General features: G+C 42.2%; 2 protein-coding genes across 3 annotated transcripts in view; one reads left to right on the forward strand and one right to left on the reverse strand.

The window, feature by feature from the left end:
• Positions 1-24,532, reverse strand: part of hs6st3b (heparan sulfate 6-O-sulfotransferase 3b) — a 54,563-nt gene extending 30,031 nt beyond the window's left edge. Inside the window, exon 1 of the mRNA XM_019882270.1 lies at positions 23,423-24,532. Within this exon, the coding sequence (XP_019737829.1) occupies positions 23,423-23,982 (560 nt within the window). The 5' untranslated portion in view covers positions 23,983-24,532. The remainder of the gene's footprint in view (positions 1-23,422) is intronic.
• Positions 24,533-26,168: 1,636 nt separating this feature from the next.
• The window catches only part of uggt2 (UDP-glucose glycoprotein glucosyltransferase 2), a 38,890-nt gene continuing 37,912 nt past the window's right edge, over positions 26,169-27,146 (forward strand). Inside the window, exon 1 of one of the 2 annotated variants that reach the window (XM_019882506.1) lies at positions 26,169-26,780. In XM_019882506.1, coding sequence (XP_019738065.1) covers positions 26,647-26,780 — 134 coding nt within the window. In that variant the 5' untranslated portion in view covers positions 26,169-26,646. The remainder of the gene's footprint in view (positions 26,781-27,146) is intronic. The other variant, XM_019882505.1, reaches the window with a different exon arrangement.

Here is a 27,146-nt window from a genome sequence, read left to right on the forward strand (position 1 = left end):
TTCAAGAAAATGGTTTTGGTTTTAGTTTGATCTTTAATCAAAAACAATAGTCATTGCATCTGTGGATTTTTTGAATTATTTTTAAAAAACACCTATTAGAGATTTCATATCAAACCCGCTTCCAAACAGACTGATGTCACCTCACAGAGAACCTGGATGGCAGCCGCTTCCCGATTACTCACACGAGCTTATTCCGCCAAACACATGGGATCGGTCGCTCCGTCATGACGGAAAAGCTTAACTGACGCGGCACCACTCGAGTGGGAGGAAGAGCCACCGGTCGGAGCGTCGGCTTCAGCTCTCGCGCCGTTTCTGCCTTCATCCCGTGTGCGCTGGTTGACTGAGGACCTGGCTTGCTCAACAAAAACACAGTCAGAGATAGCTCAGCCAAGCGTGAAATTGATTTTGTACTAACAAACAAGGGGATCTGTTTCTCCCCAACGGTTAATCAAATCATCTCAGAGAATGAGGGAAGGATGAGAGTAAAATCATTAACTTGCAACTGTAAATCAAGTTGAGTGCCAACCTGCTGTCCCATTAACCCTGAAACCTGTTCAATAGCTAATTAAGGCAATTACTTCAGGCATGGCACGCCATTTAATCATGAATGACTAGACCATTTCTAGTTTGTGGCTTCATTACCACTGGCAGTGCACAGCGATGACCCTGCCAGTCGGCGTGAGCAAATGGATTAACGTAACTGCTGACGTGTTCCCGCCAAGCGGTGCGCCGACCGACTGCGCTATTATTGCGACGAACGGAGTCAACAAAGAGGTGTTCGCGGCGAGTGGTCCGATGCGATGCATAATGTTCTTCTCTATGATGACCAACAATTCACAGCTAAAGGGACACTACTATAAAGCTCTTTTAATGCACATGGGAAAACGACAGAGCAGAGCCCAAATGAACAAATATAAGTCATGGTCATGGGCAATATTAACAAGCGAGGTTTAAGGACCTTGGCCTTTTTGACCAAATATTAGACATTCAGTACATTTTGGGAGTGTGTGATGCAGGGTCATCACAAAATCCTGAGAATTTACTCATGGACACATCTGCAAAAAAGGAAATGCAAAATAAAAGAGACAGAGCCAGAAGGAGAGAGATGTGTGTGTGTGTGTGTGTGTGTGTGTGTGTGTGTGTATACATATATATCAGAGGCGATTGCTCTAAGACTGCAAGGGAAGCTCAGCTTCCCCTAAAATGTCAAGAAATAAGTGATCAAATATATGTGTGTACATACGATTGTGTGTACATGTCATTGACTAAATATGCGCTACAAGGTGCTCAACTTCTGTTCCGAATCACAGTTTCTTACTACTGGTTACGACGCGACTCTCTTCTCATTCATTCCCGCAGCTTCACTGTGCTTTAAACTGCGTGGACGCTGAGCGTCTACAGCGCGGACGCTGGGCGTCAAGAGAGTTCACTGTCGGTTGTCCCAATGCATTGATACGAGACGAGTCATTGGATAAATGCTTTTTTTGTCCCGCCCATCGGACGCTCAGCGTCTCTGGGAGTCTATGGACAGTTGGCGTTTATGGGCTGGCTCGGATGCTCAGCTTTTCTGCATGATGATTGGATGATCTGTCTGAGGCTGAATCTCTCTTTGATTGACAGCGAAATGAGCCAATCACCGATCTTTTGGTGTAGGCATCCATGGAAGCATTTTTCCAATTCTCTCTCTGTTCTGAGTTGAACTGGAGACTTCTTCGAATCATTTTAGCGACATTCTCTTTGTTGAAAACGACTAGCGACAGATTAATCTTTTATTTCTGGTGTAGTTTATTGTCGTTGCTTGTGTTCGCAGACTGACTTATATCACCCCAGTTAACCCTGGAAAAGACGCATTGTTGGTATGACAGGGTCACAGATCATTTTCTTGAAAAGGAACAGAGAGCAGAATTCACGGATAAATAAACGGACACATTTTATGATGTAGCCCGAAATTGAGTTATATATATGCTATAATTTGTTCTACTTGACACACATCAGCATTATGTCAGATTCTGACCCACACAAAAGGAATCAGTTCAACTGTGGCCACCGTTGCCGTGACCTTACGTCATGGCCCAAATGTGGATGTCATACCTTGGCCACATGTGCTGTTGATGTTTCTTTTGTAGGTGGCAAAGCACTCTTGCTTCATTGTGGCTTTCATTGCTGAAAAGTGCCGAAAATGCTGCTGAGTTTGAGGATTGCTGTTTTTTTATCGCCGGCTCCACCATATGGCCTTTGTGACTCTTCGGTCCTGAAAGTGCAGTGAAACGGATTGGATTTAAGGAAAGTTTTAGAATTTGGACGTAGGAAAAGGGATAGCTCCAACTGCAACTCCATTTCTTTCACTCCTAGCAAACAATTACTTGTGGATGTATCTTGCTGAAACTCAGTACTCTCTTGACAAATGTACCACAGTTCCTCAAATAGTGGCCTTCCCTATAATCCACACTGTGCCTCAATGAGCACAAGCAGTATCGAAAATGGTTGAATTTATTACGCCATAATAGCTCTATTGCGATATTCACAACCCTGGAGAAAGCCACTTTTCAAAAACTGCTTCAAAACACAAATGGATCATTCACACACAATTGCCCTTCTCGAATCTCATTCCTTGAATTTACGGCAGGGATCCGATTTAACAAGTGGATTTTGCTGTTTAATTCATGTTCCACAAACGCAATATTAATCAGAATGCTGTGTTTAGCCTAGTGGGGGCACAAATAACATATATTGTCAAGAATTTTTTTTACTTGACTTGCCATTTAAATGAGGGTAACCTTTACATTACTATGCTAGCCGCTGCTGGGAATTATTTGCTTCTTTAATAACAGACAAATGTAGCACATCTCAACCACATTTGATTGTCTATGCTTCCGCTGCAACTCATATTTAAATAGGATGTTTTTGTTTTTTTTTAACAGACCCGGCTGTATATACAATTTGTAAGAGGTGGAATTCTGATCTGCAGACATCCAATTCCATTTTTTTCCTCTTTGGCTGCGATGATGCATATCCAAACTGTGTCACTTCAGATCAACAATTCTGCGCATGAAATCTGCAGCGTAAAACCCGGCCCAAAGAGATTGCGTGGAGCTGTCTGTGGTGCTGAACAAGACACCCGTCGCTCTCCGACACCCACCTTGTCAGCACTTCCCACTTGAGGGAGTGACTGTGACAGACTGAGACCCTCATTTTGAACTGTCCGGAGTGGGAGTATTGATTTTGTTGTCGGGGGGAAGGGCGAAGAAGTACTCCTTGATGTCTTTAACCCTTTGCGTGGCTCACATCAAGCATACCCACAGCGTACACTCACCGGTCAATTCAACAAAAGAGCTGGATTAAAAAAAAAAAAAAATCTGCTTTTGCAAAGATAATGTTGATTTTGGTGTACCTAATGTTGTGAAGATTGCGTTTACAGGACATAGTTGCACGTATTTCGACAGCGGAGGTTTCTGGGAGCGCCCCTTCTCACACGATTAAATGTCACTCTCTTCACTCCAGCGCACATCAACAGTTGGTGCTGACAGCGCAGGACCACCCTCCTGGTGGCTCCGTGTCCAACAGCCGACATGAATATATATTACTGGATGGCCTGTCTGACATGTCAAGATGAGGGGCGATTCATTATGCCTGCAAAGGACTGAAGCCTCTCATGCCATTAAGAATCCCACGCTCTTGGCGCTCGCTTTCAGTGTGCGGAATCGGAATAATTGAACACAGCTAAGGTCAGAACAATGTGCCTCGAAAAATCGAGAAGCATGACGTCGTGACACGCCACCCCGGTTGATTAAATCTGGGCACGCTTTGGCTTGTTGCTGGAATAAGTAGGGGGAGAAGAAAAATCGAAATTAACATGTGAGGGTAAGCAAACTCGCATACAAAGCAGTTGGAAAAAATTAATTGAAGCGTTTCAACTCATGGAAGCAGCAGTTCATAAACTATACTGTGTGTATGTTGCATGTGAATGCATTAAAAAAAAAAAAAAAAACAACCGGGAGCCACCACATCGAACTCATTTCGACAACTTCACTGAACAATCGAGTGAGTGCTGCTTACAATACTTTTGCCGCTGCTACAAAATGGCTCTTGGGTTCTGGAACTTCAGCCAGCCTAGCTGTCATTGCTGAGAAGCTCGGGGTGGGGTGATTGTGCTTATAGACACATTTTCATAAATGGACAGATAAAGGATTAATTTGGTTGTTTCATCTTTACACTTGATGGGTGGGCAGCCACATCAGAGATTTGTACACGAGCAATTAAATGGAAAACTTCCAAAATATGCCCCTTTTCAAATATTGCCTGTTCAATAAATACATGTACGGATTATGTTGGTGACACTTTCACCTTGGAGTGGATTATTTCTATTTCGATTATTTCCTGTCATATATGCTGATTGGCTGACCAGTGTTACCGAATGGATTTAGCTTTGATCTTGGTTAGACAGCTTTGACTTTGAGCTTGTGTTAATCGCTGTGATTGCATGCATAAATTAAAAATCAACAGTTGTTACCCTTGCCTGGGCATTATTTGTCTTTGTAATGTGACAAAACACTCATCAAAGCTGTTGATAAACAGGCCTCCATTTGCTTTTGTGCAAGGGTCCCGCGGGAGTGCCGGTGCTTTTAAACAATCAACGCCAGCAGTCGAATAGGCAGCCTCCCTTGGCCATTCCTTCCCCCATTCACCTATCCCAGTGCAAAGGTTTGGCCGACCCAGACTCTCTGCGGGCCGAACTTGTTGTCCCTTGCGCTTCTCATGCACAATCATATCACATGAGCGAGCGGCAGCCAAATATTAGGGGAATAAAAGTCATGCGGTGATTGTAATTAATAAACTACAGGGGAACCATAATAAAACACGAGTCGTAATAAAGCCAGTTTGCTGCTTGCGCAAGAGAAATTACAAATGGCAATTAAGCAAATATATGGCAGCAATAAAGACCGGAGCCTAAATGAACAACTAACACAAACATCTGAGCAACGATGGATTATGAGTGTGACAAAAACAATCCAAGTACTTCAGCCTAACAAAGGAGAGCTTGGCAATTTCTCTGCGAATGTACCGGAGGAACATTATTTCACTGCCTTTTAAAATCCTCCATCCTGCTGTGGAAGCCATGATCAAGGCTCACGGTACAACTGAGATGCTGTGAGTGGAAGCCTGTATGGTCCAATCTCGAAGCTACTAATCAGGATGAAAGTAGTATGCTTCTTTGGAGGTGCACACATGGCGACAAATTGGGCTGTTTTGTTTATCCATTCATATCAGCCGCAAAATGACATGACAAGGAACTCACTGACAAACAGCAAAAAATGGATGTTGAAAGGCAAACAACAGGCTTCAATTATTGAATGCCATGCCCACGTGAAATGCCCAAATATAATTATGCACATGGTGTATTTAAACAATCACATAACTCTGCCTTAAAGTTTGCTGGCTTGATGCTAACACATCATGGGAAACACCATAGATGGGCAAGTGAATAGCATCTCTGTGGTGGAGAAATAATGCTTCAAGCAATGGATATTTCTACACGAACAGTGCAGCAACACATGTAGACAGACAATTTAGTACTCCCGGGTATATATTCTTTGTCCTCCATCAAACTGAATAACACCAAGCTGTCACTGTTACATATTGCCCATATTTTTCACTGAATGCTAGCTTGTTACACTGCTTAATCTGGATATGCAAAAAAAAAAAAAAAATCATGAGTCACATTGTTCAAACTAGCTAAAATGGGCAAAACCCTTACAGGGTACTGAATACTGAGCTGTACTATATCAAATGTGAATACCGCTGAATCGAACCGAACAGTTCCACTTTGAAATGAACCGTCCTTTACTCATATCGCACTCCTCGATGGCTCTAATGAATTTCACTTGAGGAGCTGACAAAGCTAAGCACTGCAGCTTTAAAGTAAAGGTAGTGTTCAATCGTGCCATATTGGGTTTGATTAATTAATTTGAGAAAGACAATTTTTCTAATGACTGTTGATAATGTTATAATTTTACAAATGATTATAGATGTGTTATGATGGCGTCCATTTTGCCTATGCCAAGGAACAATTCAAAATCAAATTCATTCTAATGGGAAAATATGTCAATTGAAAAAAAGTGAAGGTCGACCAGAGTCACAGAACAGATTGTGTACGATTTGTGAGGTTCAATTGTAGTCATATTGAACTGTTTTGGATCCATCTGTCCCAAAGGCAAACCTTGGAGACAAGCCATCTGGTCCATTGATGCAAAAATCACAAGGCAGAACACTTTTCAGGTCCTTGTGAACGCTAACAACATGTTTCCAGCATGCAAGCAGCATTCGCCCACCTGCAGGGCTGGGCATGCTGGTGCTCGGTCAGCCAAAACTGAATTAAAAAAAAAGAAAAAAGGAATACCTGCTGTTACTTTAACTGCTGTCATGTGGAACATAAGCAGCACAAAGCAAAAGTGTTTTTTTTATGCATCAGATATCAATAGGTTAAGGATGAATATTGTACTGTAAATTGTGCAATAGCGTCTTTTAACATCCCTCAGTAAGGTTGGTACTTCTTGTACGGCAAGAAAAGCTACAAAAAGCTCAGAAAAATTCAAATCATGCAACAGAGTGAAAACATTAAAGCTGTCGCTGGCAAGCTCTCAAGAAATTTGACTCGGCCTGGCCTGATATAATGACCGTGCAGCCTTGTATTTTTCTTATGACTTCTAATTCATATACAGGTATATATGTTTTTATATGTAAAAACCTTTTAATCAACAACCACAATTTACACAGTTGATTAGCAGCCAGGTCACAGTAAGAAACCACAGCAAATATGTCCGGAGGTCCGCTGTTTATCACACAAACCACAGTCAGGGTATCAGGAAATAAAATCCACACATACCAACTCATCTTGAAATAAACTAAGGGACATACTCATCGCAATACAGGCAGCGACAAATTCAAATAAATGTTTAGCTTGATTTACGACAACAATTTAACAAGACCACCGCAAAGCATGCTGGGAGGTAGCAGGGCTACTTCAGGTCCCCCCCCCCCCCCAATGCCCGGCCACCATGGAACGTATAGAAACAATATGGCCCAGCAGACCCCTTTCAAGTGGTTTTCCCTTGCATTCAGACTGAGGCACCATTGTCAGGTAGGGAGGGGCCAGGGCCTTGTGAAAAAAATCCAACAGTTCCTGATGGTTCCTAAAACTCGGCTTCAATGGTCAGCAAACTTCAATGTCACTTAAAGCAGTGTTGGATTTTGTTTTGGCATTTGTAGTTTATATCCCCTTAAATTTCCAATTCTGAATGATGAAGCGTACTTGGAGTGACAGCAGTGAGGAAAAATATAGAACCTCCATTTGTCTTTAAGGGACAATTTTGTAATGTGAACACTCCTTTCAATCGTCTCAATGGCACCTTCAAACAAGCATGTAGAGGTTTACGTTGTTTGACCAAGGGGGCTCCTTCAGCTTTGACTCCACCAGGTTAATTCCGAATGTTTGCACTCCCTGCTGTTGACTGACATGCCCCCTCAAGGCTGTTTTGGTGGATGAAGTAAAAATAGGACTTTAAACCCCACTTTCTCTACTCTGTTCCTTGAGTCTGACTTTTAATTTTTGGGAACATCCCCTTGTCATAGAATGAATGGATGCGGTAGTGCCCAACGATGCTACTTTTTCTTTGGGCCGGGGATGGATTGTATGTAAGCGATGAGATTGGTTCCAGTGTTCCCCATGGACCGCAGCCTTTGGTGTTTGGTGATAAATGCCTACTGTGCAGTAATACGGTATGATTAACGGACACAGCCCATAGCGCTATATCCCCCCCACCAACACCATCGCCACCCCCTCAGGCCTCCCTCTTTTCGTCTCCTTACCGCACCTGAATCAATCATCTGCATGGACCCGCGGTCTTGAGTGAGCACAGATGTTCAATGTTCAGTGCTCTCCGTTAGTGCTGGAGAGAAGCGGAAACGACCGCAAGACTGCCTTTAAATAAGGATGGGCATTAGATTTCCTTCGTCGATTATGGAGAAAATTTCTGCTCAGTTAATCTGTCTTTTGATTCATTTTATGAAGCGCTTGAACTCATTGGGGTCGCATGTGAGCTGGAGCTCAGGCGGGTGTTTATAGGGCAGCAGTTTATGGCATTTTATAGTGTTTGCTGGAATTAACATCCAATCCTTTTGTATTTTTTTTTTTTTGGTTACTTTGGGAATATTTGCTGTTTAAGTCACTGATACTTAACACATTGTTTGTTGTGGAATACAAAATGAGTTTAAAAGTTAATCTCGCTAGATATTCATATGATTTTCATTTGCTTTTAGCTAGATGCTACCAAAGCTGAAAATCTCCCCCCAAAAATGTCAAGAAAATTTGGTTTTAAATCCTAATTTTGGGGCATCCTATGTAAAATGTCCACCTGTATTTTACAGGTCAACCTGCATGGAGCCAAGACAGTCATTGTCTCTATAACCATCAGTGTCAAATATGAACACGCCCGCTCAATAACAAGAAAGAAAATAACCATATGTTATCGCAATGCAGGAGCGATGAAGCAAGTTGAATTTAAAAGTGAGCATCAGATATGATCACACTTGATAATAAGAGCCATATAAATTTTTATTTTTTTTTTCAAAAAGGCAGCGATGACTTGACAAACACAAGGGAAACCACATCATTGATGGTGAGATTGCGGCAGCGGCATAAGCAGTCCAATCAATCCTCCAGTATTTTTGTGTGCGAGTCGATAGATCCAGGTTAGGCCCATTAGTCATGCTGGCACCCCACATCGCCTTCTCCAAGCACTAAAACTACCTTTTGCTATATGCTGCCCTTTATAGCCACGTCAAAACGGGAATCAATTCTTATTCATGTCACTTGCTGTTAATGTGTATGGCTACATTCTCCATTTTGAAATATTTAACAAAGGCATCATCTGCTTCTTGATGACACCGACAAGGAAGGAAACGCCATTTGCTGCTGGCATCCCAAACCAAGAACTCGGCATCGTTCCTCTCCATGTAACCTATTAGGATTCATAGACATGCCCGGCATTACAAGGGAGGTGAATTCTTCCAATGTGAGGACAATTTCCTCCCACCCACCCTCCCAGAAAGAGAGTAAACAGGCTGGTAGTGGAGGCTCGAAAACGGCAGAGAAGGCGTGATGAATGAATCGAAGGCGACTATCCATTTAAGCATGATGAGAGCCCAACTGATCCCTGGATTTGTGAGTGGGATTTAAAGATCTACCTTGCAGGCAGTAATGTGGCACCTGAGGAGGGCCTCATCACACACGGCGGCACTCTTATGATGTATTTGAATGGCAACACGCATGAGGCGTGTCAGAAAACCTCCAGGACTCGTGTCATAAAAGATATATTCCAAAAGTTGAACTAAAAAGTAAAAGTTTTCCTTTTGGAAGTAATCCCCCTGGAGTCTAACGCACTTTGCCAGCTTTCTCTGCCACGTCCTGGGAGGATTCTTCGGTGTTCCTCATGGGCCTTGTATACTCACAGCCATCTTGATGTTGTCCACATGTTCAAAACAGGCCCCCTAGGTGACATCCTTGAGTTGGGGAAAGGGGGAAAAAAAAATCTGACGCAGTCAGGACAGGTGGGGAAGAGAGGCTAGACTGTGTTCGAACTTGGCCGGGAACTGTCGGATGCTCAGAGCGTTGTGAGCTGTGGAATTGTCTTGTCACACATCTTCTCGTGCACTGGTTTTGAAATATATTGTGTGACACCGGTCCAGGAGATTTTCTGACTGACATTGTATAAAGTTGGGGTACATGCATACTGATTTTTAACATGCGGCAGACCCCACACATGACGAGGAAATATAAGGTATTCATCCACCATTTGTGACATCAGGGGTGATTCCGGTCTCTCAATCTTGGTTCTAGTTCATCACCAAGGCTGGTTGACAGGGTTCATCCACACGACACTCATCCAAGCATGCCTTTATGGACCTTGCTTTGCGCACTGGAAACAAGAAAGGGCCATTCCTTAACGTTGAAAGCATACAATTGTCCAAAAGAAAATTAATATTCTGGGCAAACTCAAGTGAGGTCCGCACATATGGATTGTTAACATCTTAAACAATTCTCAATACACGTGAGGCTCCACACATGATGTTGAAAAAAGTTGCCACGGGTATTCTTATGGATCTTAGATTATAACGTGTGCTGGACTCGAGATGACCAGCACAGCACACCACAAACAAAGCAAAATGTCGACATAGACAACTGCGAGTTTCTTTCCCCCAAACCAGAAGTCTGTCATTGTACCAAGACTGACTTGTGAGAAGAAGCATAGTGCCCAAGGGCATCCAGATTGCTCGGAAATACAAAGAAGAAATAGTTGGAGTTGAACATAAAAATAAAAAATTAAAAAAAAAGGTCACATTAGCTTGGAGGGAAACTGGACCACTCCTGATTGTTTTTGATGTTTTGTTTTGTGGTGAATGACTTGTGAGACACGTGAAACACACAAAACACCAGTTGCTTCTCTATTTGTCTGGCAACAGTGCGATTTTCAGTCAATTTCCTAACTGCCTATTGTTCCGTATTTACATCCCAATGGCAGAGTGTGACTTAACCCAATTCGGTGTTCACCACACATAAATTTAAGATTTATGACAGCCAGCCCCCAACCATTTTCCAAGCAAGTCTTGATGAATCACTCCACCCATCCCACGCTATCGCTCTTTTAGACATCTGAGAATTGAGCCTTTGCTGACGACAAAATGCTCAAATGTAGCCCAATATCGTACCGATTACGAAAGTACCCGCTTAAGCACTCTGTGTTCCACGCTAGCACTCAGCGATGACACCTCTTGTTGAAACACGTTCTTATTTTCATTCCTTACTTAAAAAAAAAACCACACTGTGACTTGGGAGCCAATTTACACCAGTCACTCGAGGTGGGAATGCAATGAAATGCATCCACAGAGAGGCTCGTTCTCCAGTGGGAAATGGCAAATTTTTCCATCGGCAAATCCAACAAAATCAAGACTCATGAACGATATGCGTATTAACAGAAAGAAAGAAAAGAAAAGAAATTGTCACCAATCGGTGAAAAGGCAAGTAGTTTATTTCAGATTCATATAATAAAAAATAGAAATGCCATTTTTTTTTTTTTCCATAGGATGATGGAAGCACTCTGAACGTTAATCAATGCCAGTTTCATACGGGGCAGAATAACGCTGCCTGGAGGCATTGCCATATTGGAGGTCGACATGGGCGTATCTCAACTTTCCATCCTTACTTCATCTTGTTTTTCTTTGAATAGGTTGTAGTGTACACCGGTATGCCTCAATTGCTGAAAGACACTTTTAATGAATTTAGTTCAACACAACTGACTGAATTCTTGCTGATCAACGAATGCATTAATCATCGCAATCCTCCGCGGCTCACCCGTGACCCTAATAAGTGCTAAAAAGAATGACTGGATGGATGTATAAGGCCAGCGATGCCCAATCGGATGATATAAAACATCCATGAATTGGAATGAAATTCAAGGGTAAAGCAGCTATGATAGATTCTTCGAATGTCTGCTGCACAATGTGGCGAAGGCATACTTAAACTCATCTTCATCCAATCATAAGGCGTTTGGGTGACAGATTGCTGGCCGGCACAGACTACAACATGAAGAGACTTTATCCTGTCAAAAGATACTGTAGTGGCACACCCCATGCGGGAGATTAGACTCTGCATGAAGGTGACTCTGCCTGGGCTTTAAAGTGAGCTCGCTGCTCAGTCGACCACTGAATCCAAATGCCGGGATGGCGTGAGCCCCAGCTCGCCTCTCCGCACTTTCTGTCACTAGCCCGCCCCAGATAAGGACAGATGACCTTTCTCCGGGTTGTTACAATAAATCAAATCCAGACTCACTTATTCTTGCCTTTTTCAAGCCTCGCAGGTATCGCTTCTGAACTATTACATCCAAGCTCTGCTGCCATTTTCCCCCGCCTCTGTTGAATATGTCAAGAAAAGAGGTTGACTACACTATTAGATTCTTGTGATTAAAAAGATGGCAATCACAGGAGAGCACAAATATCTGGGCAGGGCAGCGAGGTAGCAATAATGAACTTGCTGATGAAGCCAGTACAGCTCAGCAATATTGGAGAATTTACTGTATGAATCTAATTTTGCGTGATAGCGTTTTATGGACTCTTTCAAGCAAGAACGTTCTTTGGCCAATTAGAGGCAAAACAGAGCCAAAGTTAATTGCCCCCCTGTTAATAAGAACATTTAAGCCGCTCGGATGCCAAACGGGACTCTTAGGGACATTAACCATTGAATCCTTGAATCACTGCACTAGCTGACTCATTCCCTTCTACTGATGATGACTATATTTAACTAGATCAGTGCGCACCGTAGCATCTGCTGCTTTAGCGCCGGTTCTGGGTGACGTCTGATCAAAAGACGCTATTTGTGGGAGCTTGCAGTTCACGCTGGATGAAACCATCATAAAAGTAAGTCAAACATTGAAGTAAAATAAAGTTGCAGCAAAGCTGTGAAGTGTGATTTCACACGCGTATGGCCTAACCGACTGCAATGTAGTCCTTGTCTGAGTAGTGTTTGTATTGGGTCATTAGAGCCATGCCCTCTTGTGGCCAGCCAATCGCATTCTGTCAGCCGCTCACCTCTTCGGGTTTTTCTCCTCTGCATCTGTCACTCTGTCTGTGTCATTAGACTTAGCAGGTGTTGTTAGCTTGCCCTGCCCTTCCTGTGTCAGCCAATTATCTCCTTGCCTGTCCTTGGCGTGGACCAGCTGCCGCCAGTCTACATGAATAAGCTAATTGTAATTTGTTTACTTCCATTTTTGATGGATCCTTGTCAGAGGCCTTGTTATTTGAAGCTGTTACCGTCCCAGTTCAGGGGCTGCATCCTCCAGATGATGCACTTGAAGGCCAATGACGTCACATCACAGATTGAAGGTTGTTCCAATTTGAAGGCTCTTTCAAATGCAGAGCACAGTTGTGGCGCTCTATTCCAATTTTTTTTTTTGCTAGATGCATTGCTTCTGTTTTTTTTGAAGGCAGAATCGCCAAATTCAAGGCAAGGATGATATCAATAACGCCGTCTTGAAATGACTATAATGACTGCAAGTTCCAACCATCTACAACAGTTAGCATTCTTACGAATGGTGTAGTAAATAAGACAAACTTTAGGGCAAGGTAGATAGCACAGATAACATCAGCTTGTTTCTGTTCTGACGTTACTTCACAAAGTCGAGGAAGGCAAAGTGGCTACTCATTTTCGGAGAAATAAATACCTGTACTTGTACTGTTCTACATTAAGGCTTTTGTGTATATTTATGAATGTACCAAATATTCAACAGTAAACATTGTTTGAAACTAAGATAATTGAAAATAATGGATTAAATTCAATAGAAATTGTATTATTACCCAAACGTTTAAATATAATACATTTGAGAACTGTAATTGCAGCAGTGTGAAACCTTGAATTTATTCTTGCTCATACTGACAGAATCCGACCCATACCTACATGGAGCCACCTTGCATCATGATGTAAGGATAAAGGTGGGAGCATGTGACTGAAACAAGAAATCTCCTGAAGACCCGACCATCCCCATTTAACATGGGCTGACAAGGCTTTTTGCAGGTGCCTCTGAATGCTGTATGTGGCCTCCATAAAGGGCTGCCTGTACTAATTCACTCGGGGTAGCTCCCAGAGATGCGTTTTTGTTGCTTTTGCCGCACATTCATACCACAGTGTACTCCAGAAAAATGTCGAGAATGAGTCCAAATACGACACGGAAATGAAGGTCTCAAGCCTCCTCATTATATTGAATGTGAGCAAAAAAAGGTCCTTGATTATTTTCTGCTGAATGAAAAAAAATGTCATTTACATGGAACTGCAAACCTGGACTGAAACTGAAAATTGTTACTGGAGTCAGCCACTCGACCAAATGCCATCCTTTAATCACAGTGTAAGAGCTGATTCAGACATCTGGAGATTCATATTTGCCTGACCAGCAAATATTTTTGACAGCAGCCTCACAGAACCTACAAGCTTGATCTGGCAAGCTGCTCGGCTTTCATTACGTAGAGTGGCTTTTAAAGAAAGACTCTAAGCTTCAGCCGCACTACATCCCAAGACAAATGGACACTAGGGCACAACCATAACATCTTATATACACCTGTGTTGCTAATATTGCAGTGGCACAGACCAGCGAAGCTATTCAACAAAATCGGACTCAACAATAATGTGTGAAAATGACTCAGGGCTCCCTGGTGGTTCAGCTATCGAACAGAAGAACTGGGACGCTAAATGCCATTTTCAATTCAAGTGAAATGAAAGGAACCACAATATATGCTTCCGGACAAATTAATGGAGACAGCAAACTGACTGTTATTATACTGTACAGTGTTCACGTTACAGTGTCAAGTACTGTCGACCGTCCAATATTTTGACCAAAAATGAGACTTAAGCATATTTTGTGACACCACAGCATGTCTCACGCGACCGGAGTACGTCAAATTTAAAACAAACGAAAAACCAACCTCCCTCTTGAAATGTAGAGCATTTTCAGTCCACATTGTTCGTGTCATTTCCAAAGCATGACGCCAATTTTTGTGTTGCAGCAGGAAGCTTTGACTTTTTATTTTTTTTAAAGTAGATTGGAAAATGTATTAGATAATGTTGTAGGAAAATAGTGCCTATCCAACAGAACAGTTATTGCTGTCCATTGAAAATCCTGCATTTGGCGTTTTCATTCAAAAGCTGATTTTGGCGATACATCAATGGATAATATTAACTCGCTGTGCGTTTTGCCTTTTTGTCCTCGGTTTACAATGGTGCCGACATTTGACATATCAAAGTAACATGCAATGAAGTAGCTCGAACAGCACTGCGAGGTTCTGAGTAAACTGGTCGCTAACTTTTTGATCCACGTGGCTGAGCTTTTTCAAAGAAGAAACCCCACAGGAGTTAATCACACCAATGACGTTGCAGCTCAGTAAACGGAACAGTGTACGGAAATGCACTATGGAGCTCTTTAAATGTGAGAGTCACAGCAGGCTCCGATGATTATTACCTCTGGATTAAATTTCTTCAGTCAGACGTCACTGAGAAAATAAGAACCTGGTCGTAGATAATTACCTAAGCCACGATGGAACAATCATGCTACTCAACCCCCTAACCTTCGAATGGCAGATTAATAACATCTTCAAATGGTAAGAAAGTACAATTCGGCTGTTTCTAATCACTATTCTATTCAATTTATAGGCCGCTCCTCCTATGGGAAGAGTGAAGGAGCAATTTCATCAAGTAGGTGTGAAGATGTAACATGTCGTTCGATTATGTTATTTTTGACCCAACTGTTTTTAGAGCGTTCGTACAACTAAATGTAGAATTGCTTGGACAATATAACTCATCAGAGTTTAAGTGTGTTATCTAGCCAGTTTCCATGGTTTTCTTGCTTGTGAACCAAAAATGACTTACCGGTAATTTCTTACATAAAGTGCAATTCCATTGTACTTCCACTTCCTGCCCCAGTGTTATAGAACAGGTTCAATTAGCCAGTGTTGGGTTTGCGCATGCGCTTTTCAGGCGCATTCAGGATGCAAAGGGCTGAACATCTCCGGCTGTGGAGGATGTCTCAGAGTCTTCAATAACACCACAAAAAGTCACTAGATTTTTTTTGCTTATGGCTATAAAAAAGTAACTCCACAGGTCAGACGATTCTCTAAATATACTCATAATGTCACTTAGTTACCAACACTAAGTAGGCTCACTTCATCGCATGCCTGAGTTTTACCACTGGTTGTCAGGGTAACAAAAGCAATAATAGGCATTTGCATAAGAAAGAACCAGCCCCCAAAATGGCGGGATTTGAAACAGGGTGTGACAAGTGGATATTAAATTGACACGTGACTCAAAATTCATTTTCCTTCATTCTATAAGGCAGAGTGTGTATGAACATTAAAAGTGCAGATATCAATGGCATCTGAGTCTCAGAATAAAAAGGTTTAAACAGATTATCAAAATACTCAGACACCTTGTACGCTGCTGCATTGAACATTTTGGACGAGCTCATGTAATCACTGTGTCATCAGGCGGACTGCAACACACTACTGCTCATTTTGGACTTGTTTCCTGCTCGATTGGGCTACAAAAATGCCAGATGGCATTGTCAAGAACTGCCATGATATTGATGGCACTCCTAATAGTCTCAAGATGCATATTTATTTCATATATATTTATTGCGGGAGTGACTGGCTGAGGCACATAGTACAACGGTGTGCAACCGGTCCATTACGGTGACATAATGTATGAAAATCGTGATAGATCCCCATAAAAATGTATGTGGACATGTGCAATTGGATATAAATATCATAATCAAAGTGTGAAAATTCTAACGAAACTCACGAGATTTTGGATTATATTAGCATCGTAGGCGTTAATAGGCATGCGCATATGAATGAGACGACCAGGAAAGGCAACTGTACCACGTGAATAAAGTCCAAAATATTGCGACTTTTGTTTTAATATATCCAGGATATGACTTGACCACAAATATACGTGTGCACATAAATGTTTTTCTCCGTTTCCCAAAAGAACATGAAACCTGACGGTTAAAATCATGGGAATACCTGACGACATCATACGTTTTTGAAAGCACAACACACCAATCCAAAATTAACAGTGTATTATACAGCACTTAAAACGTGGCAGGGATTATGTCAACTGTTCAAAAATGTTCAATATGGAAGCGTATGTATGCCATTATTATTACTTAATCGGCTTCAAGGGGAAGTCAACCCAAAAGTTTTCTTGACAGTAATATGTTCTATGCGCCTCCACTCATCTAAACACGGCATTCTGATTATTGCTATGACGTTCATCTTGTCTACTTATGGTAAATTAGGTTCACCGGGAAGTAGTGACAGCTCCCATGAAGACTGAAGCGACAGCCAAAACTGTCTGCCAGGTTTTCTCTTCACCAAAACAAAGACCATCGTTTGAAAAAAATGAAACCCTAAACCGCATTGTGATTAATGCAGCAAAAGCCACCCGTTTTTAGCCATCTCACGGCGCGGCCATTTTGTCCCTTTCTGTCAACTGAGAATGACATCACAGTTGCTCAGGGTTCAGGTAATGACCAATCACAGCTTGCCTGTTTTCTGAAGCTGAGCCAAAAACATGCATAATAGTTATCCTTTAAAGGCAATTTTTTGCCACTGCACCGAGATTTTTTTGAAAATCATAAAAACAAAGTCAAATAATGTTTTTTTTTTTTCACATTGTGGGAAAGTTATCCATTACTCACAGATTTTTTTTTCTTATCAGAATCAGAATCTACCAGGACATGAAGTGGGAGGTCAACACCAACTCCATCCTGAAAAGGGCCCAGCAGAGGATGTACTTCCTAAGGAGGCTGAGGAAGTATGGCCTGCCACAGGAGGTGCTACAACAGTTCAACATGGCAGTCATCGAATCAATCCTGTGTTCTTCCATCACGGTTTGGTTGGGGGCCGCCACAAAAAAAGGACAAAATCCGACTTCAACGGACAGTTAGGACGGCGGAAAAAATCATTGGCATCGCCCTACCCACTCTTGAGGACTTGCACACTGCAAGAACCAAGACAAGGGCACGGAAAATCCTACTAGACCCCCCGCACCCTGTCCACCACCTTTTCCAGCTACTCCCCTCAGGCAGCCGCTACCGATCCATGTGCACCAAATCCAGCAGACACTTAAACAGCTTCTTCCCTCTAGCCATTAACTCTCAACACAGTAACTCAAATCTACCTGTAAAGTGGCTCTTTGCAATTTTGCACAACCCTGTGGAACAGCATCCCGTTATAGTTATTGTAGCTCCAGCTCTGTACTCACTTGAACCACTGTCGCTGATCTATATTCCACAGCACCAGACACTTTAAGCGCTCAAGGACATCTGCATAATTGCACACTTGTTGTACTACAAATACTGCTACTGGTCACTTTAAAATGGTGCAATGATTTTCTGCACCAACTGTACAACTGTTATAGCATTTTATTCAACCACTGATCACTTTATCTCTGCTTGATACTTTTCACATTGTCTCACAGTTGTCACTGGGTGGTACCACCGCATCACGGTTCACTTAAATTACGGAATGTCCTTTCATACTTATTTGTCATGTCCTTGTTTATGATGATACTAGTGCAGCGTGTTGTACCGGAGACAAATTCCTTCTGTGTTCTACATACTTGGCCAATAAAGATGATTCTGATTCTGATTACTCACTGAATTTTTTTCTTATCTAACGGTAAACACTTTCCCCGGAGGCCAATTGTGTGTCATGACAGTGGAAAAGTAGTTGACACACAGTTCTGCTGCTGCCTTCTTAATAAAGGTAGCACTTAATTAACAACAGGACTGGATTACTGCTCAGATCTGCCAGCAATGAGGACTTGAATTAATGACACACATACACACAAAAGCAATCTCCGGTCCCCTGAACAACAAGCTCTGTGAAGGCGCATCCACACGTAATAAACCCAAAATCCCATCATTGTAATGAGAGCATCATCAATACAAAAGTATAAAATGGACTTTCAACATTTTCCACTTCCTTCTTTCAGCCTCTTGTGTGTACAGACTACTGTATATGTATCAATTTCTGTTTAGTCATTCAGATTTTAAAGAATTGTTTTCAATACATAAAAAGACTATTAATATATTCACATTTTCAGGGTAGATGCCTTCTAGTCACAAAATTTTGCAAATATATTTTTTTAATAAATCGTACAGTAGGTTGTCCAGCATAACAGGACAGAAGGTGTTCAACCACAGGATTTCCATTGAACTGTGCTAAACGCACTAAAACTGATTTAATAATAATGCTTAGCTCCATTCAACACTGTGAGGGGAGGAACGAGGCCAACAGTGATGAACGACACGGGTTAGGTCTGGCGAACAGACATGCATGATTTAACAATCTGAGTTGTAAATTGAAACTACTATACAGTAAATGGAGCTCCTCTCCGCATCAATTATTATGAATAAAATATTAGGGGAGATGTTATTTAGCAAAGTATTAGGGCACATCACTGCTGAGGCATGTAAGTAACAACAGTCCTTTACTTCAGTAGCAACCTTGTAAGACATTAAAGTGATGGATCTTTTCAACAAAGGATTGCAGAAAGGAGGAACTTAAATATAGTGGGGAATTACAGAAACTGTGGAAGGCATTCAGTAATTACTATTAATATTGCACTGTTGTAATGTGTTGTATTCAGGCTGTGGCTTTGTTCTTGTAAGCATTCATTATACATCAGCGGCAAGAAAGTGTCTAATGACCATTTTATATCTGATTTTTAAAGACTTGAGTCATCTGCATAAATTGCGGTGACAATGCTGTTGAAATGAAAAGCACATGTGCATATATATTCGGGGTGCTATGAAACATCTACTTCATCGATGTGTCTGTCCCGTGATCTCGTGACATCGCCAGGCACTGGATATCGATGCTGGCCGCACATCGACACAAGTTATTGATCGATTGAATTATGGACAAAATATTATACTTAAAATTCCTTATGCTCTTTTTTTTTTTTATTCAGGTGTGATTGTTTTTGATTGACTTTTAATACAATTTATTTGTTTTATGTGTGGAAATTCCCCGCTGACAAACAGCATACTCCAGAGGAGCCACACCGCAGGACATACACACTGATCATTTGTGACACGGCCGACCTTTCCTGGGCAGGGCGGCCAGCTCGGCCGTGCCCGGGCTGTAAAGGCCAATACAGTATGGTGAAGGTGAGTCCACTATCATGCGCCTTTTGCACCCAACCTCAACCTTCAACTCACTTCCATCTCCATCTTCCATCAGGCGTTGAGGTGAGCACCTACACTGAGACCCTCGGTCACTATGAGAGGCAAAATATGGCATACAATCTGAATTTAACGGTTGCAGACGGGAGTACGAGTTGAAACAAAAGGTCTGGAATATTTAGCCTTGCCCTTGACTCGATTTACTCTATGTGTCAGTTTTCATAAAGAATGGAAAAACAAATCTTTTTGTCCAGACTGGAAAAAATAAGCTTAATTGGTCTGTTGTGACCTTAACTATGCCTGATACCACCCTGTGTGTCACCACATATTCGTACCACGCGCCGATAGCATCTGTAAAGCTTACACAAAGACTTGACCCTCAAATAGCGACCTTGCACTTTCTGCAGTTAAGTAAATAAAAACTCACAACTAACTGAAGACGTGCTGTAATTGACGAATCTTTAATTAAGGCATTACAGCGGAATATGCTGATGTACCAAGGTAATATGTGCATAAAGCTATTACTCATCTCAAAATATGTCCCAGATGAGGAAGAGGAGGCAGAATGGCCTCAGAATGGACGCCGCGGGATTTAAGTACACGGTTCCGGGAGGACTGTGAGCTCAGAGTGGATGCTGCAGCTGTGAAATGAAGGGCTGTCGCATCCACTGAGCACTTCTCTGAGTGGAGGAAACACACTTGGCGCAGCAGAAATAAATCATGCGCGCCTGTTTTCTTTTCTTTTTTTTAATACATCAGCGTGCAATTGTAGCTTTCAAAACAAGAGATGGGAACTTCTTGCTGCCTTTCAAAGATTTCCGGCAGTGCTTTCTTCGCCCCCCCCCCCCCGCCCCTTTTCTAATCTGATATGCGCACATGTAGCTACGTTTTGAGGAGATAACTCTGACTGATGCAGCTTTAATGCGTCGTTTTATGACTAGCCTAATGTGCAGTGCTTTTTAAAGACTTGCAGATCCACTGAATAAAGCATACGGCAGTTCTGTTGAGAGAAGAAAAAAAAATTGGGGGGCTCATGAATCTTTATAGAAGCAGTACATGTGTCGTTTACACCACCGCAGAGTAAAAATTGCCAACCTATCTTTTTCCAACCATCCTTGATGGTTAATACAATTAAAGGCATAGACTATTAATTTTGGATGATGGAATCATCAAGTAAAAATTCGGAGAAGCTCGTTGTGCTAGTGGTGTTAGCATGTCTGCCTCAGAGTTCTGAGGTTCTGGGTTTGAATCTCGGGTTGGGCGTCCTTGCGTGGTGGCTTTTGCATGGTCTCATCGTACTTACTCCGATTCACACTTAGGAACAATTTAGAGCCGTGATTTGCCAAGTATGGTACGAATACCATTAGCACTCCGAGGGCTCTCTCTTGTGGATCGCAAAAAAAAAAAAATCTCTAATTTAAATGTTCAAACCGTGCAGACTCTTACAGTGGCCTAACTTTTTTTTAAAATCCAGCCACGTGCATTTGTTGTACTGCCATTGTGGTTCAGATGAATTTACCTTTTACCGACAAAACATTTGCAGTTAGGCTTTTCGAACTGTTTGTTTTAATTTTCATTAACATCAGTTTCATTAAAATCGCCATTTAACTTTTTTTTTTTTTAATATATATTCAGGTACAATGATCAAATTGTGCCATGTTACAGTGGATAACAAAAATATTCAATAAATAAAACCTCTGCCTTCTTTTGCTGAACACTTAGGCCTGCTATGAGACTGTATTTTATTGTTGGCCATCATGGTGATATTTGGAGAGCCAAGTGGTACTTGGTGAAAAAAACTTGCTCTGAGTCATCAATGGACCCAACATCTATGTTTTTGGAATGTTTGAGGAAGCACAGGGAGAGCATGCAAACTCAACAGAGGAAGGACAATGACGGGTTTTGAATTCAAACCCTCAGACCCGTGAGGCAAACGTTCCAACCACGATCAAGTATGCTAATTCACAAATCAAATGTGTCCATTAGGTTATTCCTGATCAAGACCTAGAATACAGTGACCTCGGCTCTACTTGAAGCTATGTTTCATCAACAATCAAACGCCTCGCCTCAAAAAAGTCTCAAGGATCCATACCAGAAACCGAACAGGAAGTGGGTCATGGAAGGTTTTGAATCAGCCACTAGGGCCAAGTCACTCCTGTTTGCCGCTTTGATATTGTGTCATAGAATAAACATCCAGGATGTCATATTGAACACAAATAGGATTATTTTTCAAAAAATGTTTTTAAATGTTCTTTTAAAATGTATCAGTACATGGAAATAAATACACATCTTTCCTTTAATAAATTCAGGCTACTCTGCAGTTGAGTAAAGTAACTCCGAAGGCCATTTATAGAAGAAAATAGAGGAAGTACATTAAAAAATAAAAATAAAAAAGAAACTGTGACACATTTCACCTCATACCAGGCTAGGAGAGATGTCTGTATTAGAGGGACACTTTTTTTTTTTTAAACATCACAGTTCAGTGAGTCTGTGTGTGTTTGGGATGTAGAGTCTCTCAAAACAATTGTGCAAGTCGAGAGCGGTGATCTATTGGCCATTAAAGTAAACACAGGGGGTGCTTAAACACATCTTAGCAAATAACATCACTGAGAAGGGATCCCGTATACAGTTGGTTAATGGGCCTGACTGCAGCAGCAATGGAATAACATTAGCGGCACAGCAATAGACAGAGCCTCATTGTGTGGGACTGATGAGCAACACAAGGACCAGAACCTTTTGTCTATTTATAGTTTGCATGCTGAGTGTGAGAGGCTGGTTTTTCTCTCAGGTTGCAGGTATTCATACTCCCAAAACAAAAAATCCCTAATTGCAGGGTGATTTGTTGTTTTTGGACAATCAGCGTCTTGCGTGAAAGTTTTCCACAAAGGAAAATTTTATCCTGTATCAGGAGTTGTCCACCCCTGGCTTTTGTGCTTGAGGTACACATTTGATTGTTATAGTGGGTGGATGGGCTGGGTCATTCATAAAAACCAAGTTAAAATGTGCATGTGTTTAAAATGTTATCATTTATCCAAGCATTTTCTTTAACGCTTATCTGCATGGTCAGCAGGCAAACGCAAACGACTATTCACGCACATTCGCACTTAGTTTAGCCATCAGTGAACTTAACATGACATGTTTTCTGCCAATAAATTGAATTAGCTTTAACCAATTATGTGACAAGATGAACAATGTATATTTACACGTACGTTTGTATTTTACAATGAAAAAGTGCATTTTTTACGAAACTTGATCAGATCATCAGCAAGCTCTGCGGAAGCCTGACATTGAACCTGTTCATTTGAATCAGGTGCGTTGCAACAGGGAGACTTGGAAAACATGCAGGACAGCGGCCCTCCAGGACCTGAGTTTGAGACCCCATTGTAAATGCTTGGTGCATGGGCCGGCTGATTAACGAATGGCAGGACCTGATTCGCGGGCCATACATTGCCTACCACTGTGATAGATAATAAAAATGACAATATATTGACTTAAAGTAGAAATAAATAAAGAAATAAAGTAATTTGTAAACAATGTGGAAAAGTTTGGGCGGGGGGGGGGTTATGTTGAGCTGCTCTTTTAAAGACATTTTAGAAGTTACGTGCAGGCGCGCGTGTGGTTTTGTAGTTTGTGTTTACCTTTTATTCCTCTGGACCTCCTTTTTATCCATGATGACAGGCACGCAGTTGGTCAACTCGGTCCAGTCGGCGTGCAGCCCGCAGCTCCATCCCGTCGAGAAGCGGGAGAAGAGCCACGACTCGTCCTTGCCCGGCCGGTGGCAGGTGCACTTCTTCTGGCCGGCTTTGCAGTCACACGGCTGCTCCAGGCGGATATTCCTCACCAGGTGCCGGCCGAACGTGGTGCCGCCGGTCTTCTGGATATGCAGGAACACGATGACGTCGTCCCCTTTCATGTTGAACTCCACGCGTCGGTCCAGGTCTCGCTGCGTGAAGTTGAACTGGGACGGCAGCTTGGCGGGATTGTCGTCCTCCAGGTCTTGGTCCACGAAATCATCCCCGTCCTGGTACCCGGCGGAGAGCAAGCTCACTCCCCGCGGTGCCTCTCCGTTTTGCAGCGGACACGAATGGCTGCCGGCGGGACAGATGTACTGGTAGCCTATCGTGACAAAAAGCACAGCCAGGATAGGAACCAGGATGAGCTTCCCGGACTTATCATCCATGATTGGCTTCGCCTTCATTCCATCACTGGGGTGGGGGAATAAGAATTGGGGACTCGGCGCTCCGTGAGAGGTGCCTAATTTTTCGGGTGCCACATGTTGCCAATCAGACGTCGATTACCGCTCGAAAACAGCGCGCTGTGCGTGAGCTTCAAAGTTAAGCTGCATGTCAGGTGCAAAGTTCTAAAAAGAAATGCTTTGCATGGTTTGTCCCGCTGATTCCGGCCCGCAACACGCGTGTGTTCTCTCTCTCTCTCTCTCGAGAGAGAGAGGATGTCCAAAGACTGGGATTGTTGCGTAGCCCCCCCGCACCCCCACCCTCGCCACCGATACCGCCACCCTCCACCCACCCACCACCGGCAGCATCCCCTCAGCTTCCTCCGGCTGCTGAGGCTCTCTGACTGGCTGCACCGGGAGCCACTAATCGCCCTATTGTGTGTGCGCGCGTGTGTGTACATGCGCGTACACGTAAGCGCTCCAAGTCCCATTCCCAACGTCCCATTATCTCGTTTTTTACATTCTAACCGTCCCTATATTGCGTTTGCAGGGTGCGTGGAGACATCATGCACAATCAAGCACAGTCATTCTAAAATAGGCTCAATATAAAAAGTCATAAAAAGTGACCAAATCTATCTATCTATCTATCTATCTATCTATCTATCTATCTATCTAATGTATTGTACATATAGTATCATATATCGATTATATTGTATTGACTCCATCGTATCTAATGTGTCATCATGATGCACAGGCATCGTATCTACTCCATCCATCCATCCATCCATCCATCCATCCATCCATCCATCCGTTCATCCATCCATCCAAGGGGGTTGCTGAAACTAGAAAAGGTGAGCGTTACATTCCTGTATCTTTACATTTTGAAAATGGTTGTAGTCGGATATTTTAATGAGTCAGGCTACAGGCCACATGGCACTTGCGAGATTTCAAAATGACTTGCTGGGCAAAGACTTTAACTATCATTCAGATGGAAATGTGAAGCGTCATTACTTGCAGTCATTAATACATCTGCACCATCAAATGAGCTCCGGTACAAGAGCTGCGCAAATTCATTCTGCCTTCACAAATGGTTGTTTTTCACTGACACGGATTGTGGTCTGTTTTGGCTGGTTTATATACATGAGCGTAGCAACTTGTTCAGAAACACCAGCCATTATGATGCAGTGCAATTACCCAACAATGAAAACTACAGTACATAAATTAACAACTTGTTAGATCCCCACAGTGCCAAATAAAGTTCCCCACCGTTCCAATTAAATCTGAGTATACTGTTTATGCAGCTTTTATTAATTAAATAAATAGATAAATGAATACATCGATAAATATGTCCATTTTAATTTTGAATGCAATAAAATACGAGTCTTACATTTAAAAAGAAAGTTTACTTTTTTTGGGCCCTTAAACCTATATTAAATAGCTAAGAGAAAAGTAGTATATGGTGTCAAGTAAGCATGGTTGACGTTAGAGTGACCAAAGGTCCTCTTTTGCACTTTTTTAAACACTGTCCCGGCGTCCAGGTGGGTTTTTATAAATTCATGAAAATGTATGTCTTTAATTGGTTCACATAGGACCAATTCGCATGCGCATAATTTTACTTACGTTTTTTTTAAATGAAAGAAGCTCGCTTTAAATGTGTGCTTATTTTTTCGGGGATATAAAGACCAATGGCATTTGCTAAATGCCCTTTAGATAAACGACACTTGCTTGATTGCTCAATTAAGTTGCTGGCTGAGTGTTTATCAAGTGTCGGTCTTTTTGTGTATGACATGGGGTTGATTTGTTCATTTGTATTTAATTTAGTTTGTTGCCAAAGGACAAATGAGCTCACCACAATTTTATCTACTATCGTACAAACAAACACATTTAACAAGCCTCACACGGATGAATGAACAACAATTTACCAGTGGTTTTGCAGGCTTTTGGTGGGAAAATGTTTGAGTCGCACTCCAAAGCCCCTTAGTTGTCCATCGCTGTGCCTGTGTTAATTCGTCTACCAACGGGTTGAAAAGACACGTACTTTATTCTTTATTGCCATTATTGCACTGGATGCAACATCGTACAATGAAAGAAGAACACAAAATACTCCATATCATGTACCATTAAGTTTTATTAAAAGTATTTAAACAGACTCAAACCGGCAAACTCCTTCTCGCCAGTTGTGTCGGTCGCAAGCATCCGTTCATGGTTACTAATAGATGCCCAAAAATAGACCGCGGAAGTCATTGTAATTGTATTCGTGCGGTAGCGGTCAGGATCAATAACATGGTGAGGGACAGATTACAGCTACGAGTAAGATAATGGTTCGAACGTCCAACTTTACCGCAACAAGTTTGTAGATAGCAAGTCCAACCACTCCAGACATCTTATTGTCGTAATTTCACTTGTTCAAAGATTAAAGTTTGTGAACTTGGACGTAATATGAGTTGTCTGGTTAGGTGCTATGACTCTATTTCGGCTGGTTCTCTCGGTGAGCAGTTGCGATTTCTTTCGGCTCTTTTGCTAAAATGACTACATGTGTTTGACATGCAACTGAGTTGAGGCTGTAACTTCAGTAACTACGTGGCACAAGACTGACTGACCGACAGACCGACCGACCGACACGTGAAAGGCGTGCTGGACTATACCGCTTGCTCTCTGTGCAGGTTCATACAACTTTATGTTAATACAATGAAGATGAGGAATATTATCCTGCTTTCCCCGCTGCTACTTATGATCATGCAACACACGGCATCTGCATCCAAAGGTGTCATTGCAAGTCTTAAAGCCAAATGGCACGCCACTCCTTTCCTTTTGGAGACAAGGTAAGGTTATCCAGAGTCATCCGCTGTAGTTATCGACCAAATGCAAATGAAAGATTGTTAAGGTAATAGTCGTTTATAGATCTGAATGGAAGAAGAGGCACACGTTACCTTAACAATGGCTAATGGTTGCAGGGAAGCCTAAATAGCAGCATGCAATCATATCTATCATTTGTGAAACACTGGAAACTCCAAGGTAGACATGACTCTGTCAGAGGCGGTCCTGGCTAGAATTACGCCCGGCGAACCATTCCTTGAGCGCCCCCGACCCATGACCCCCAACCCCCCCCCAAAACACACACACACACACACACACACACACACACACACACACACACACACACACACACACACATCAATAAAAAAAAA

The sequence above is a fragment of the Hippocampus comes genome, unplaced genomic scaffold (assembly GCF_001891065.2).
Source record: "Hippocampus comes isolate QL1 unplaced genomic scaffold, H_comes_QL1_v1.1 scaffold111, whole genome shotgun sequence".
NCBI lineage: Eukaryota > Metazoa > Chordata > Actinopteri > Syngnathiformes > Syngnathidae > Hippocampus > Hippocampus comes.